This window comes from Ictalurus furcatus, chromosome 1 (assembly GCF_023375685.1).
Source record: "Ictalurus furcatus strain D&B chromosome 1, Billie_1.0, whole genome shotgun sequence".
NCBI lineage: Eukaryota > Metazoa > Chordata > Actinopteri > Siluriformes > Ictaluridae > Ictalurus > Ictalurus furcatus.
This window is the reverse complement of record NC_071255.1, coordinates 26,814,356-26,830,189: the sequence shown is the minus strand read 5'-3', so window position 1 is coordinate 26,830,189 and position 15,834 is coordinate 26,814,356. Positions and strand designations below refer to the sequence as shown.

Below are 15,834 nucleotides of genomic sequence, written 5' to 3'. Positions count from 1 at the left end.
TAATCCTTGCTCATCTCAGTGGTGAAATATTATTCAGTTTAATTCAGTTTCCGTTCTGTAGCGCTTTTAACAATAAACCTTGTCACAAAGCTGCAGAAATCTGGATGTAGCTCTAGATCCCTAATGAACAAACCAGAGGCGACAGTGAAGAGGAAAAACTCCCTGAGATGGCATGAAGAAGAAAACTTGAGTGGAACCAGCCTCAAAACAGAATCAATCCTTTTCTGACTGACACGTGATAGTGGTTTATAAATGAGTCCTCTTCTACAGTTGTATACTACAGTATTAAGTGTGTTGAAAGGATGTTCAGTGTGAGTATATTGTAAATGATAGTTCTTGTGAGTCCTAGACTAAACACAGGACAGTCTTTATGATTACAGCAGCAGTTCAGAAGATACACAGCAATACCATGGCCAGGGGCGCAAACATTGGTTGTGCTTTCCGGATGGGAGGGATAATATACTCTTTCTCCCCTGGCAACACAGCGACACTAGCCAACTGTGGGTGTCTGTGAGCTTCACGTATGCACAAGAGTGTATATAGTGTTTGCCTCCAAGTGTGTTAAGCATAAGCAGCTGTTTGAAAAAACGCAGTTGGTTGGCTTCACGTGTCTCAGCGGAAACATGTTAGTCTTCACCCTGCCGAGTCGGTATCTGTCGTATGTTGAGGAGAGCTGGCTAATGGGTGGGAGAAAATGGGGAAAAGTCTAAATAAAATGTGTCCAGGTGATAAACTAGTTTTGGGACGTGCAAACCTATAGGGTATCCATGTGGGACCATCTAATAATATTATCGGTGTGTACGTGTGTGTACGTGTATTTGTACATGTGTGTATACGTGTGTGTGTGTGTATGTACGTTCATTTGTGTGTGTGTGTGTGTGTGTGTATGTTCATTTGTATGTGTACGTGTACGTGTGTGTGTGTGTGTGTACGTGTACATGTGTGTGTTTGTTTTATTGTAAATGTATTGTTTTTAAGTGTCATCTGTTTTGATGTCAGACTGTAAAGGGAGGTGTTTCCGAAACCAGGATTGAGAAACGTATCGTCATCTCAGGGGATGCAGACATTGACCACGATGAGGTGAGAATCACACCATTCATTCACACTGAGCAGTTGATTTAGCTATACTGTTGATACAGTGCTTCTGCAGTTTTAACACGTGACAGGATTCTGAGGATTATGTCCTCTGATCTAACCGAGAAGTGATGAAAGTATATACCTTCATCACTTCTCTGTATTATTTGGTGACCTTCAACAATGCTCTTCCTTAAAAGTAAGAGAAATTACTATTCAATCTCCAGCTGTTAATGTTCTCCACAAACACACAGTATAAACTACTTCCACTTTATCATTTGTTAAAGACATAATTCTTATTACTTGCATTCCTACACCTCTTTGTGTTGCTGTTATGGGGTGCCACTGGGGGCCAGGCCCTGGCTCAGGCCATTAAAGAAGCCAAAGAGCAGCACCCCGACATGTCAGTGACCAAAGTAGTGGTCCACAAAGAGACTGAAATCACACCAGAAGATGGCGAGGAATGATGCAGGTAAGGGAAGAGCCAATCACGACTCTGTTTGACTTGGCTGACTGCGAACTAATGTACCGCTTTGCTAATGCCCTAGGAGCTGCCGTTCTAACCCCTGTCAATTTTGTCTGCATCTAAATCCCATTCAGAGATGCTCTGAAGACAAATCTTGCGTGTCCCTCATAATGTTCATGCTGGACATTTTGAAACAACATATAATTTGTTTTGTTTGGTTTTGCTTCATGTTGCTTTGACAATAAGCAATGAAAGGAAAATTGAAGTGTTGTTTTGGGGCTGCTGCTGAAGCAAACCTTCTCAGAGCCATTCCTTTTTTATCAAACAAGAAGTAGGATGGCCTCTGGTGGACATAAGTAGTAGTACAGTATACTGCAGGTAATTATGGCCATGTTCATGTGGAGGATTGAGAGTGCCAAATGAAAAATATAATTACATGTAAATATATATACATCAATAATATTTCTTTTAAAATATCCTTTATATTAGATATTCAAATAAATCCATCAATAAATTAGTTGATAATTGTGTAGGGCTGCAACTAGCGATTATTTTCATAATCGATTAGTTGGCCTATTATTTTTCCGATTAATCTGATGGCAGGGAACTTTCAGTGACATTTTTCCATTTATTTAAAATAAAATTCACAAGCTGAGTGTTACAAATATAAACTTCAGACTAAAACTTTACACAACTGTTTGTCCAATTATATAAGCCTGAAAAGAACCCAATACACACAGACACACACCAGAATCCATCCATCCATCTACTATACCGCTTATCCTTCCTTCAGGGTCATGGGGAAAGCTGGAGCCTATCCCAGGGAGCATCGGGCACAAAGCGGGGTACACCCTGGACAGGGTGCTAGTCCATCGCAGGGCACACTCACATACAAATTCACACACCCATTCATACACTACGGACACTTTGGGCATGCCAATCGGCCTACCATGCATGTCTTTGGACTGGGGGAGGAAACCAGAGTACCCAGAGGAAACCCCCGCAGCACGGGGAGAACATGCAAACTCCGCACACACAGGGCCACGGTGGGAATCAAACGCCCGACCCTGGAGGACACACCAGAATCCATAAAAAATAATGAATAAATATGTATTTATAAAATGAACTAATATATAAGTTTATATTATATAATAGTGTTTATGCATTACTTTTTATAAAAGGTAAGACTGATAAACAATAAACTGAAGAAAGTCATGGTCGGTGACGCTGGGTATCTGCTAACGCTAAAAGCGTCACATTACGTGCGTATGACATCATGCACCGTCGAGTAGGAAGCGGCTTATACTTCCGATTAGTAAAAAAACCACTAGAGTTCCTTTTGAGAAAATATTACCTTTCTAAACTTCATACACTAGACAGTAGAGTACGTAGTGCATAGTGTAAGTGTATAGTACTTCATTTGGGACACAATTTTAGTATGTACTCTCCGAAGCGTGTTTTCGGAATAGAAGTAACGTAGTAAGTGAACGCACCCCGTGCCGTGCACAGACCAACTAATCGATAAAGAGATTCGTTGACAACGGTTTTCATAATCGATTATTATCGATTTTATCAATTAGTTGTTGCAGCTCTATAATTATGTTGATACTTTATTGAATAATTTGTACAAACATTTAAATAATGATGATGGATTCATTAATGGATATATTGAAAGCTTTGTTTGTTTGTTTGTGTGTTGCTTGCTTTTTATTTATGTACTTATGTGTTTTCAGATCTATTGATGGATTTACTGATTTTTTTTTATTTATTTGGCCTCATATGTTTACTGTTTATTTTTGTTATTTGATGTCATTATTAATAGATACAAACTGGTACCATTAATAGGACTAACTTGCTCAATTTCTTATTGTCAAATATTGTGCAAGCATGTTTTAGAAACTAATAAATGCAATACATTTGCATGGCATTTTCAGTCTACGGCATTGTTGTGTGCTTATGTTCTCAACATGTTTAAACTTCCGCACACTCAGACACATGCTGTTGTATATCATGCTTTGATGTTGATAAAGTGATAAAATGGTGTATTCATCATTGACATTGCTCCTGTCCTACTTCATGCTGCTCTAATTTTACTTCATGCCTCGATAGTCTTTTTTTAATGTAATATTGTGCTTTTGCCCATATATAAATTACGTTTTTGCCCATATATTTGTAGGATTAGTGTGTCTTCATATTTTCTGGAGCAGTCTCACCTACACCATGTGGAATAAAGAACATTTTGGAGATGCTGCCTAAGGAAACAGCAGCACGGATACTTCAGTGGATATAACTTCATCTGAGCACTGCTGGAGTCTCCCTTCTAACAAACACATGCTCACTCTCTCCTGCTACACCTGCTTACAGATCTCCTGGCTAGCCTGGTCCAGCACTGGTCAATGACACTGCATGACAAGGGAACAACACCTTTTCTGTAAAGAGAACAAACACTATATACAATGTAGGAAATGCTCAATGACCACAGTGTAAATTTCAGTCTCCCTTGCACACTCCCTCTGCAAGGGGAAAAGTAAGTATGTGACAAGAATTTTGAAAATAGTACTGATATTATGATCTACATTTTATTTATTAGAATACTTCTCAATACAAGAAAATATTGCTAATAATAATTATAATAATAGACTGCATCTGTATGAGCACTCAGTATTTAACCATGCAATAGGTGTGTCATTGAGGCCAGTCACCATGTCCTGTTCCAGCCACCCCTACCCTGCCTTTGACGTGTTCCTGCTGAATGTATGTGTGGCTGAGAAAATGAATGACGTACACGTTGCTTTGTAGATCATGCATATTAGTAAGAAAATTGTTTTTACAAGATATATGTCAATTTTTATGTTTTTCCTTAATTTTTCTCACTGCAATGTCTACCTTTTTCAAAGAATGAATGCACTGTGACCATATTTGTCACTGACTCCAGGTCCTTGCTAAAAGTGATGTCATTGCAAGGCGACTTCTGCCCCAATCTTGCAATTTTATGTCATTTTCCCAAAATAAATCTCTATGTCCTAAGTGGCATAACTGAGCCTTAAAGTGTACAAACTGGACAGAGAATCAGAAACACATTACACATTGTTTTTTTCTCTTTCTTTTTATGGTCCCTCTTTTTCTTCTTTTTTTTCTCATTATTACTATTATTATTAGATTTGTTGTTGTTGTTGTTGTTGTTGTTGCTGTTGTTAGCCTGTGTGTTTTTAAACCATCATGATGCCATATGCTGCACTCCATGTTGAATGTGTTTACCACATAAGCTCAATAAAAAAAATATTTAAAAATGTATTTGCGAGATTTATTGGGTTTCATTCTCTACCAAAAGAATAGACTACTGTCCCAAAATACTGTATAAACATTACATTCCTTATAACAACATTTTTCACTGAATATACAGTGTTGTCAGAAGTGATTGTATGACAGGTACGTACTTTCATAAAATACATTTACAATATATTGTAATATTTGCTCCAACATGGTTAAAATGGTTTCATGCATGTATTCTATACATTCACTTGATTGTTCTTATCCATCCATCCTTTCATTTTCTGTACTGCTTATCCTACACAGGGTCACAGGGAGCCTGGCTCCTATTCCAGGGGACTTTGGGCACAAGGTGGGGGACACCCTGGACGTTGTGCTAACCCATCTCAGGGCACCATTGCACACATAGGGCCGAGATGGGAATTGAACCCCCAACCCTGGAGGTGCGAGGCAAACATGCTAACTACTAAGCCACTGTACCCTCCTGATTGTTCTTATATATGTATTACTATACCCATTACTGGGCAGTGGTGACTCAACGGTTAAGGCTCTGGCTTACTGATCAGAAGGTTGGGAGTTCAAGCCCCAGCACCACCAAGCTACCACTGTTGGGCCCTTAACCCTCTCCGCTCAAGGGGCACTGTATAAATGTCTGACCCTGTGCTCTGACCCCAACTTCCTAACAAGCTGGGATATGCAAAGACAATAATTGCTAAAGCCTTCTTCTTCTATTATGTTTAACACAAAAAAAAACTTTAGTTATTTCTTCAAATAACTAATGCAATACACCACTCACCGAATAAAAGCAAATTTGAAGAATTTAACTTTTGAAGAAATGACTAAAGTGTGTTATTGTGTTAAACATAGTAGAAGTCGTCTTTATTTGTCACGTATACATTACAGCACAGTGAAACTTTTTTTTCCGCATATTCCAGCTTGTTAGTTAGTTATTCTTCAAATAACCATGCAATACACCACTTACTGAATAAGAGCAAATTTGAAGAATTGAACTTTTCGGTTTGTGTGTGTTTCTGTGTCTGATTCAGTCTTAGTCCATGAATTTGATATCACAATTATGTTCTTTGCAAACAGACACCCGAACACAAGTTTTATTTATTTATTTACTTTGGTCTTCTGTTGCTTAATCTCACTGAGTTTTGTTCCAGAAGTGGTGTCCACTGGTGTTGCTTAAGTTTTTAAACACTTTACTGTCAGCACTCGGTTGAGATTAATCATCTAACAAAACATATGCAGGCAACAGCAGTAAGGTTGGGGTGGCACAGCAATTACAGCTCCGGGATACTAACTGGAAGGTTGAGACAAATCTTCTCATGTCCTTGAGTAGGACCGTTAATCCCCAACTGCTCACACTTAAGTTGTAAAAGTACATGTGTGAAATAAAGTAACCAGTATGTATACATACTTTTACAACTATGGTTAACTGTTGTGTGTTATATGTTGTACATGTGAGTGTCACTGCTCTACTGAAAATGATTCACCACCAAAATAAAACGTGGGCAGTCAGAGTTTCATGATGAGCTCTTTCCATTCACATATGGGGTAGGGGTTGGCTGAGAAATTGTGCACAGCAATACATGAGCCACAGTCAGTAACTGAATACATATAAACCACCCTCATATGGTAGGTGTACCTGATATAAGAGCCAATGAGTGTAGATATAAAATAGGTGTACCTAATGAACTGGCAACTGAGTGTATGTTTCAAACAGTAAACTTCAAACAGTAATATTTCAGTAACTTTTTTAGCCTTTTTTTAATGGCTTGGACAGCAATGATATAAATGGATCATATTTAACCTCATGTAAAAACCTGGCGTAGTCTTTTTAATGTAAAAAAATAATAAAATAAACATTAGGTTTATGTCAACTATGACAGCTTAATAAAGGCAATACACTACACATGAATGGGGTTCATTACCAGTTGACTACTGATATTTTTATTTAAAGTATTTTTTTGTATTGGAACTTTTTCCAAAATTACATTTTTCAAATGAGGCTTCGGATAATTAAATATATCACGATATAACAATAAAGGGGGACTACATCAGTAATGAGATGTTCAACAAGCACATATGGATGTGATGGTCAGGTGTCCACAAACTTTTGGACTTATAATGTAGCATACCGCACTGTACAGCAGTAAGTAATGATGCTTTCAATGGTGCAGGAGTAGAAGTTGACCAGCAACTGATGGGGTAGGCACCTTTTCAGATCTCTCAGGTAATATCAGGTCCGGATTAAGAATTCAGAGGCCCCTGGGCACAAAGTCTTGTACCTTGTACCCTCCAAACCCCCGCCCCCCAATCATACAAGATTTACACCACATGACTGCAACAATGCTTTCCTGGACTAGCAACAACAATATCAGGACATTTCCCTGTGTAGTGTAACTCACACACAAACACACATACACACACCTGTTAATGTTTCCTTCCTGTCTGTCTCTGTCCTCCTCAGCTCTGTCTCTCAGGGGCTCTCTATCTGTCTGTCTCTCTCCTCCTCTCCTGTCTCCAGATGCTCTTTTGGTCCTCTTCTCCTCGGCTCTCCAGGGGCTACCTCTCTTTGTCTGTCTCTCTCCTCCTTTCCCAATATTTCTCTACTCTCCTCCTCTCCTCTCCTCAGCATAGGTCAACTTGACTAAAAACCTGAAAGTATCTGATATCAAATGGAAAATGAAGCTACTAGTTTTTTTTATTTTTTATAATGATGATAATACTATGTTCCATGTACTGTAGGTTGTCCACTCTCTCTCTCTCTCTCTCTCTCTCTCTCTCTCTCTCTCTCGCTCTCACACACACACACACACACACACACACACTGTATACCTTTTCTCCTCGGCTCTTCAGGGGCTGCGTCAAAAGCTACTTTCAGGAGCTACACTCCCTACAGCCTATGCCACTGTAGAATTGAAGTTGTGGGCCTCTTTTTTAATCTTGTGTGGCCCAACCAGACATCGCACTCCATTTTCAGCAATGTAAAAATAAGAAAAGAAAAGAAAAGAAAAAATTTTCTTCCCTTCGCTTGAGCCCCAAGTGCACATGGGCCCCTGGACCCGTGCCTATAATGCCCATTGGATAATCTGGCCCAGTTTACAAATCTTTGTTTATCCACTTGGACATTGCTGTCCTCATTTTAGTTTTTCATTTTCCCTTTTTCTTTTTCTGTTCTGTGTCCCAGAACGCTTCCCTCTTCGATCCATTTTGGTCATGTGACTGTGTCTGTGACAGACTAAAGCCTAGACGATTTTCACACTACACGATTTTAAGCTCAATTTGCAAGTCGCAATCGGCAGTCGATGTTTATATGTGAACTACTCAACAATGAGAGACACATCACTGAGGCATCACCGACGCCAGACATATTTCACATGCTAAATATCTGGAGCTGTCGGGGGGCTCCATATCCTGTGGTGTGAAAAGTGTCGTCACTGCCAGTGCTTGCGGCGACGAGCTACAGCCAATGAGAGAGCAAGACATGGGGTGAGGTCACTGTGAGGAAGGGAAACCATGAAACCTATGGCAGAAGCATAAAGGGAAGAACTGTACAACTTTTTAACATTAAAAGAAGAAGATGACGACGAAGAAGACACAGCAAGAAAAGTGTGGACACAAGTCATGGAGCAACGTTTAATTGAACTTTGGCAGGAGCACGAATGCCTGTATGATGTACCACACCCAGTCTGAGAAAGAGAAGACGTGGACAGAAATCGCAAATGCTCTTCAACAGCCAGGTCAGCAAAATATGTTGATAAAGTAGGAGCTAATGTAGGGTAATAATGTTCCGTACACTTTTCCCTGTTCAGGTTTTGTACTTTTGGGGTTTAAAGCAGCCTACACGTCAACTGCTCAATACTTGCTTAATACATGCATAACAACTGACAACAATCTTTCTTGTTTTTCTCCTTCAGTTGAAGACGTGAAGACCGGGGCAGTATCCCTGCGAACGCAGCTTTCACGACTGATGAAACCAAAACCTAGTGAGACTGGCAGCAAACCCTTGACGCCTAGGCAAAAGTGGATTAGTTATGGATTTCATCAAAGCCTACATTGTTCACCGTCCATCTCAAACCACTGTAAGTTATACAGGCTACAAAACAGATTGTAAACATGTACTGATGAGGTGCAGCCCTGAATTTTACACCGTACTTGTAAGAGTTGTACAAAATGCAATTGTACATTATTGAAGTAATTATGCAATGTTAAGGTGTTTTTCCATTATTACTACAAAAAAAGATGTTCACTGTACAATTTCTGTTTCATCTCCCAGCTTGGTGTGTGATTCAGCGAGCAGAATGACACAGAGGACCAGAATGTTTCATCACAATCACTTCACAGACCCGACACACCATCAGCTGCTAGCTAGCTCGTCATGTACTGCCTCCCCCCATGACTCGTCAGAAGAAGGACCTTCCTCAACTGAGCACCAGGCGAGTTAAACGCAGGGAGAGGCCAGAAACTGACATCAAGCAGCAGAAGCTACAATTTCTTAAAACAGATGGCTGCAAAAGTAGATGCAGACCCAACTCCAGATGCCTTCGCAACATTTGGGAACCAGTTTGCATCGGAACTGAGGCAAATTCAAGACCCCGCATACCTCATAAGACTGAAAAGGAACATAATGAACATGATCTGTGACACTCAGGACACTGAAAGGAACAGATCCTGCTCTTCACATGCACCACCCACACCATACACATTTCAACCCCCCATTTCATCTCTGCCACCAGTACATTATAATACAGTAATATATATTTTCCTGAGACAGTTGGAAGTTTTGCACCAAGCACAAACCATGTGTTCTCTGTGTACAGAAAGAAAGAGCGAGAGGAGAGACTAGAGGCATTTTCCTCTTTTTGGGTTCCATAATTCTGACTACACACACACACACACATACACTATGGACAATCAGCCACCACTGCATGTCCTTGGACTGGGGGAGGAAACCCCAAAATCACGGGAAGAACATATAAACTCTGCACACACAGGGCAGATGCGGGATAAAAAAACCCAACCCGGAGGTGCGAGGCAAACCTCTAATCCACCCTGCCCCCCTCGTCCGAATATATTAAACATAATTTTTCGTTGTTCATTAATGATAAGGTTTCCATGATTAAAAAAAATTGTTAAGACTTAAATTTAAAAAATTTAATTTAAAAAACAACATTATACTTCATCCCACTTTATTTGGGAAATTAAAACCAGTTTTCATAGTGAAGGTGTGAAGGAACGTTCCAGATGTTTCGACACTTTCTATTTTCTGTTTTTTATAATTACATTTAGATAACAAGTACAGATCTGAGTGATACATACCATGAAAAGAACTCAAACATACTATACATAAAGGGGCATATTAGGGGGCATAAACTTACAGTTAAAACAGGGGCATCCTCTCCAAAGTCCAGCCTCAGGGCCACAAATGACCTATGGACAGTTGTTAACTGACTAAATAATGAATAAACACTATATAACTAGATTCAAGATTTTTATTTGTCGCGTACACAATTATATACAGTATATAACCTTCAGTGAAATGAAAACCTGGCCTAATCCTCTTTAGACTGTGCATTAAATACTAAATTCAAATTCAAAAGGTCAGAATGAATAAATACAGGAAAATATTTATTCGAAACACTTTATATTTCATTATATTCAATTCAAAATTCTGCTTCTCATGTTTAAAGACCTACATAATCATGCTCCCACTTACCTCACTAACCTCTTGGGGAACTACACCCCTCCCCGATTCCTGCGATCCTTCTCAGCAGGTCTACTAGCAATACCAGACATGAACTTTACCACCATGGGTGGAAGAGCCTTTAGTCATATTGCCCCTACTCTGGATTTCACTTCCCCATCACATCCACAACTGTGAATCCATTTCAAGATTCAAAAGTTCTTTAAAAACTCATCTCTTCAGGCTTGCATATTCTCTGACATAGTTACATAATACTTAACTATAATGTGTGTTTTAGTGTTTTATGTATAAATATTGTATAATGTGTATATATATATATATATATATATATATATATATATATATATATATATATAGATAGATAGATAGATAGATAGATAGATAGATAGATATAGTATTGTGTTTTAGTGTTTTGTTGATTGTATTTGGATGTTGTATTTGTGAAGTGAACTTGGGTGTGGTGAAAGGTGCTTTTTAAAAATAAAATGTATTATTATTATTATCATTATTATTATCATTATTATTATTATATCTGTCAAAACACTTTATATCCCCAGATTGTACAAGTCACTGAAAGCATTTTAATTGGAATTAATTGTAGCTTGGCCTGTTTTGTGTACCGACAGGAATCAATGCAGCTTTTCTATAAAGAAATTTAAAGCTATTTTGAATTTGAATGAATGTTTTGGAGTGAGGTTGAACTTAATTTACTATGTTCCTTGAGACTCACCTGGTCAGGTTCACCAGCACCATGGATACAGAATTCAGAATACAGAATTCGAAACAGTGAACGAAACTGCATCACAGTCCGACTCAAAAGCTGTTCCTACACAAGAGAAATCTCTTCAGACCTTCGATAACCAACACAGTGACTAGCAGCAGTTAACAGCACTTAGCAGTGATCAGTATTTCTCTTGTACTCCTGGACATTACCATCTGTAGTAAGTAGCCTTGTAATAATTTATCGATTAATCTTTTTTCTTATATTTGAACAGTAATTGGTATTCTGAACACATTTTAGACTGTTTTTTATTTGTTTTTCTGTAATTTTATTATCGTACTGAGAAATGTAAGAACCTTTAGTTCTTTATGTTTTAAGATTTTTCAATTTCCAAGGAGAAAAGTATTTTTCGTGTACTATACTTAATGTTTGTCTGTTTAAAACTGTAGGTTTAGTGTTATTGCTTTCCTCCATCACTGAGTGTTTGATTGATTGATTATTTATTTTTTAGGTAGAATGAACCACGAAATGATGGCCTCACTGTATGTGGGTGATCTGCACCCCAAGGTGACGGAAGCCTTGCTTGCGAGGACGTTCAGCCCTGCAGGCCGCATTCACTCCATCCGGATCTGCAGGGACTATAAGACCCGCTCCTCACTCGGCTATGCTTTTGTCAACTTTGAGCAGCGGGCCGACGGTAATACAAACCACACGGAACAATGGAGAACGCTGTTCCATACACTGTTGCGGCATTTTATACCAGTTTATAGCCTACTTAAGGCTACATGTCTAATTCATGCATTATTTTACTGTTTACTGTTTTAGTTATGTGCCTTATAATGGTGTGAGGTTTTGTTGAAAATTTTATAAATTTTTACAAGTTATTAGAATAAATACTTCAGTTAAAAGTGCAATTAAGTTAATTAACCAAAGGATTTTTCATAACCTTTCTTACCCATCTTTACCAAAGGTGCCAGTAATTCTGAATATGACCTTACCTAGCCTTTTTAATTGAAATGAATGAGCTGTAATTCATTTTGTTCCCTCAGCTGAGCGAGCAATGGAAATGTTTCATTTTGAGCTCCTTATGGGACGGCCTATGCGCGTCCAGTGGTCTCAGAGGGATTCATCCCTGAGGAACTCCACCGTTGGAAACCTGTTCATCAAGAACCTGGACAAGTCGATTGACACCTTGGCCCTTTTTGACACCTTCTCGGCCTTTGGGAAGGTCCTGTCTTGCAAGGTTCGGGCTTTGAACTGTTTGGATCTGAATAGCATCTGTATAGCATGATTAGCATGCTTTTTATACTAAAGTCCTGTATTAGTTCTGTTTAATATAAATTGCGTGTTGACATGACGTGTCTCTCCTGAAGGTTGTAGGTTATAAGAACGGGTCGAAAGGGTACGGCTACGTCCATTTTGAGTCTGCAGAGGCAGCAGATTTTGCGATGAACAGGCTCAACGGCAAACTGTTGAACGAACGTAAAGTGTAAGCCATGTGTAAATTACTACATTTTAGCAGCCTGGGTTCTAATGTGAGTGTTCTTTTTACTTTTTACTTTACTAATTCCATTTGATTTTTATTGAAATCCTTATATTGTTGATATAAAGGTTCTGTTTGGTCACATGAGGCTATTTCAGCCAACATCAGCTTATAATTTATGGCGTAGGCATAAAGACTAAGAGCAGTGTTTAAATAAAGTTTCTAAGAGCAGTGCCTCTGTTGTGTTACAGCTTCATTGAGCACTTTAAGTCCCGTGAGGAGCGCAAGGCTCAGGCGGGCCGCTGGGGCAGGATGCCGGTGTACGTGGGTGTGGCCCAGCAGAAAGAGGAATGTCAGGCTTACCCTGCCCATCAGAACAGGCAGAGAATGGCAAGCATGGAGGTTAATAACTTACAGAACATCTACCAACCCGTGGTGTGCACATTAAAATGATTCAATATTGCATTTAGATAATGAAGTTAAAGGGGTCACTACCTGCAAAAGAAAGAGAGCCCCTTCTAGCTACCCCAAGTTACCTCAAGAGGCTACTGCTAACTGGATATGGCTAACTGCTAGCTGTGATGATGTTCTGAGAGAAACAAGATGAAATAAAGTGTGTTAACGGCTGTGTGTATCTGTGTGTTATAGGCTCAGAACCTGGCTGTGTCTTACACCCCCAGCCAGAAGGTCGAGCCCCGCCCGGATCTGCTCTGGACTGCCCAGACCATCCAGTCACAATGTGAGTCACAGCTGTCTGATCAGTGTTACATTTGTTATACAGTGTATGTTCCAGTCTCTCCACGGCTGCATAGTGACTGAATAGTACTAGCATAGCAGGATATGGTTTAGGATGAAGCCTGTAACTATATGTCTTTGGTGCTTTTTTCTGTATGCAGATGTCCAGAATATACCCGATGTGGTTCAACCTGCACCGGTGCATCAGCAGACTGGTGGCACCATCACATCAAGTAGTCAGGCACCATGTTTGAATGAAGAATGTATAACCATCATTACACCAACACCTGATTTTACTGTCCCAGCTGCAGACACTCTTCCATCTCTGGAAAGTGTCCCCATTGTAGAGACAGTTCCACCTGTAGATAGCGTACCAGCTGTAGACACTCTTCTGTCTCTGGAAAGTGTCCCCGTTGTAGAGACAGTTCCACCTGTAGATAGTGTACCAGCTGTAGACACTCTTCCAGCTGCAGACACTCTTCTGTCTCTGGAAAGTGTCCCAGTTGTAGAGACAGTTCCACCTGTAGATAGTGTCCCAGCTGTAGACACTCTTCCAGCTGCAGACACTCTTCAGTCTCTGGAAAGTGTCCCCACTGTAGAGACAGTTCCACCCATAGATAGTGTCCCAGCTGTAGACACTCTTCCAGCTGCAGACACTCTTCCAGCTGCAGACACTCTTCCGTCTCTGGAAAGTGTCCCCGTTGTAGAGACAGTTCCACCCATAGATAGTGTCCCAGCTGTAGACATTCTTCCAGCTGCAGACACTCTTCCAGCTGCAGACACTCTTCCGTCTCTAGAAAGTGTCCCAGTTGTAGAGACAGTTCCACCTGTAGATAGTGTACCAGCTGCAGACACTCTTCCAGCTGCAGACACTCTTCCGTCTCTGGAAAGTGTCCCCGTTGTAGAGACAGTTCCACCTGTAGATAGTGTCCCAGCTGTAGACACTCTTCCAGCTGCAGACACTCTTCAGTCTCTGGAAAGTGTCCCCGTTGTAGAGACAGTTCCACCCATAGATAGTGTCCCAGCTGTAGACACTCTTCCAGCTGCAGACACTCTTCAGTCTCTGGAAAGTGTCCCCGTTGTAGAGACAGTTCCACCCATACATAGTGTCCCAGCTGTAGACACTCTTCCAGCTACAGACACTCTTCAGTCTCTGGAAAGTGTCCCCGTTGTAGAGACAGTTCCACCCATAGATAGTGTCCCAGCTGTAGACACTCTTCCAGCTGCAGACACTCTTCAGTCTCTGGAAAGTGTCCCCGTTGTAGAGACAGTTCCACCCATAGATAGTGTCCCAGCTGTAGACACTTTTCCAGCTGCAGACACTCTTCAGTCTCTGGAAAGTGTCCCCATTGTAGAGACAGTTCCACCTGTAGATAGTGTCCCAGCTGTAGACACTCTTCCAGCTGCAGACACTCTTCAGTCTCTGGAAAGTGTCCCCATTGTAGAGACAGTTCCACCTGTAGATAGTGTCCCAGCTGTAGACACTCTTCCAGCTGCAGACACTCTTCAGTCTCTGGAAAGTGTCCCCATTGTAGAGACAGTTCCACCTGTAGATAGTGTCCCAGCTGTAGACACTCTTCCAGCTAAATGAATTAGCTCCAGAGTGTTAAAATCTTAAGCATTAACTGAGAAGAATTAACGTCACAGAGTCAGAACTCACAGAGATTATTTTGTAAATGGCTGAGTTACATAAAGAACGGAGATTTGACCTGATTGCTGAGACTTCGTCAGAAAAGGGGGAATATTCTTCAAATAGTGTCTTGTCAAATCTGAGAATAACTTTTCTAATAGACCATGAACACCCTAGCTATCTCAGAAATCTGAAATTATCTTAAATCTGAATGTACATAACATTAGATCAGGAATGTATATAACATTAGAACATTTTTGTAGTCATGTATATTTTAGAGTAAAAATTGGTGTAAAATCTATAGAAATAAGGTTATTTTTGGTCAAGGTATACCTGTTTATATAATTTGTGTTAGAGACTGATATGATTTACTTAAATTATATCAAAATAAAGTAATTAAAGTCCACTTTGTCCCCATCCATCCAACACCAACAAAAGGGGAAAATGGCTGTATTATGTAGCCAAACTGCTTTTGGGATTTTATTTAGAGAGAAAGTGAGTGAGTGAGACAGAAAGTGGGTGTGAGTGAGTGAGTGAATGAGACAGCAATCAACATTACATTACTGCACATAATGTAATGTCTTTGTTAATTACATTAACTACACTTACATGGGCAGTTATAATCGAGCTACTGTGTAGTCGAGCTACAGTCTTATTTGTCCGAGTATACATGACACAATGCGTAATCAAATGATTGATACGGTTTGGTGCGATCCCTTGTGTTGCACATTACCTCTTGTAA

General features: G+C 40.0%; 2 protein-coding genes and 1 long non-coding RNA gene across 13 annotated transcripts in view; 2 read left to right on the top strand and 1 right to left on the bottom strand.

The window, feature by feature from the left end:
- Nucleotides 1-4,834, top strand: part of epb41l3a (erythrocyte membrane protein band 4.1-like 3a) — an 80,918-nt gene extending 76,084 nt beyond the window's left edge. For all 6 annotated transcript variants that reach the window (XM_053634915.1, XM_053634902.1, XM_053634910.1 and 3 more), the window contains 3 exons: nucleotides 1,000-1,080; nucleotides 1,431-1,546; nucleotides 3,717-4,834. In XM_053634915.1, the coding sequence (XP_053490890.1) occupies nucleotides 1,000-1,080; nucleotides 1,431-1,541 (192 nt within the window). In that variant the 3' untranslated portion in view covers nucleotides 1,542-1,546; nucleotides 3,717-4,834. The remainder of the gene's footprint in view (nucleotides 1-999; nucleotides 1,081-1,430; nucleotides 1,547-3,716) is intronic.
- Nucleotides 1-11,278, bottom strand: part of LOC128613835 (uncharacterized) — a 13,991-nt gene extending 2,713 nt beyond the window's left edge. Inside the window, exons 1-6 of one of the 5 annotated variants that reach the window (XR_008386948.1) lie at nucleotides 10,536-10,727; nucleotides 10,198-10,249; nucleotides 7,655-7,787; nucleotides 7,247-7,484; nucleotides 3,754-3,969; nucleotides 2,490-2,607 (exon numbers count right to left, since the gene is read on the bottom strand). This is a non-coding gene — a long non-coding RNA (uncharacterized LOC128613835). The other 4 variants (XR_008386947.1, XR_008386951.1, XR_008386952.1 and 1 more) reach the window with 4 other exon arrangements.
- Nucleotides 11,168-15,498, top strand: LOC128613822 (polyadenylate-binding protein 1-B-like). Of its 2 annotated transcripts, none has more exons than XM_053634945.1 (7): nucleotides 11,168-11,464; nucleotides 11,756-11,941; nucleotides 12,294-12,487; nucleotides 12,618-12,733; nucleotides 12,979-13,162; nucleotides 13,376-13,466; nucleotides 13,624-15,498. In XM_053634945.1, exons 2-7 carry the CDS (start codon nucleotides 11,761-11,763, stop codon nucleotides 15,051-15,053), a joined length of 2,196 nt encoding a protein of 731 aa, XP_053490920.1. In that variant the 5' UTR covers nucleotides 11,168-11,464; nucleotides 11,756-11,760; the 3' UTR covers nucleotides 15,054-15,498. The 2 variants fall into 2 exon arrangements, with proteins under 2 accessions (XP_053490920.1, XP_053490927.1); XM_053634952.1 differs by having other exon boundaries at nucleotides 11,175-11,464; nucleotides 12,979-13,129.
- The last annotated feature ends 336 nt before the right edge of the window (nucleotides 15,499-15,834 follow it).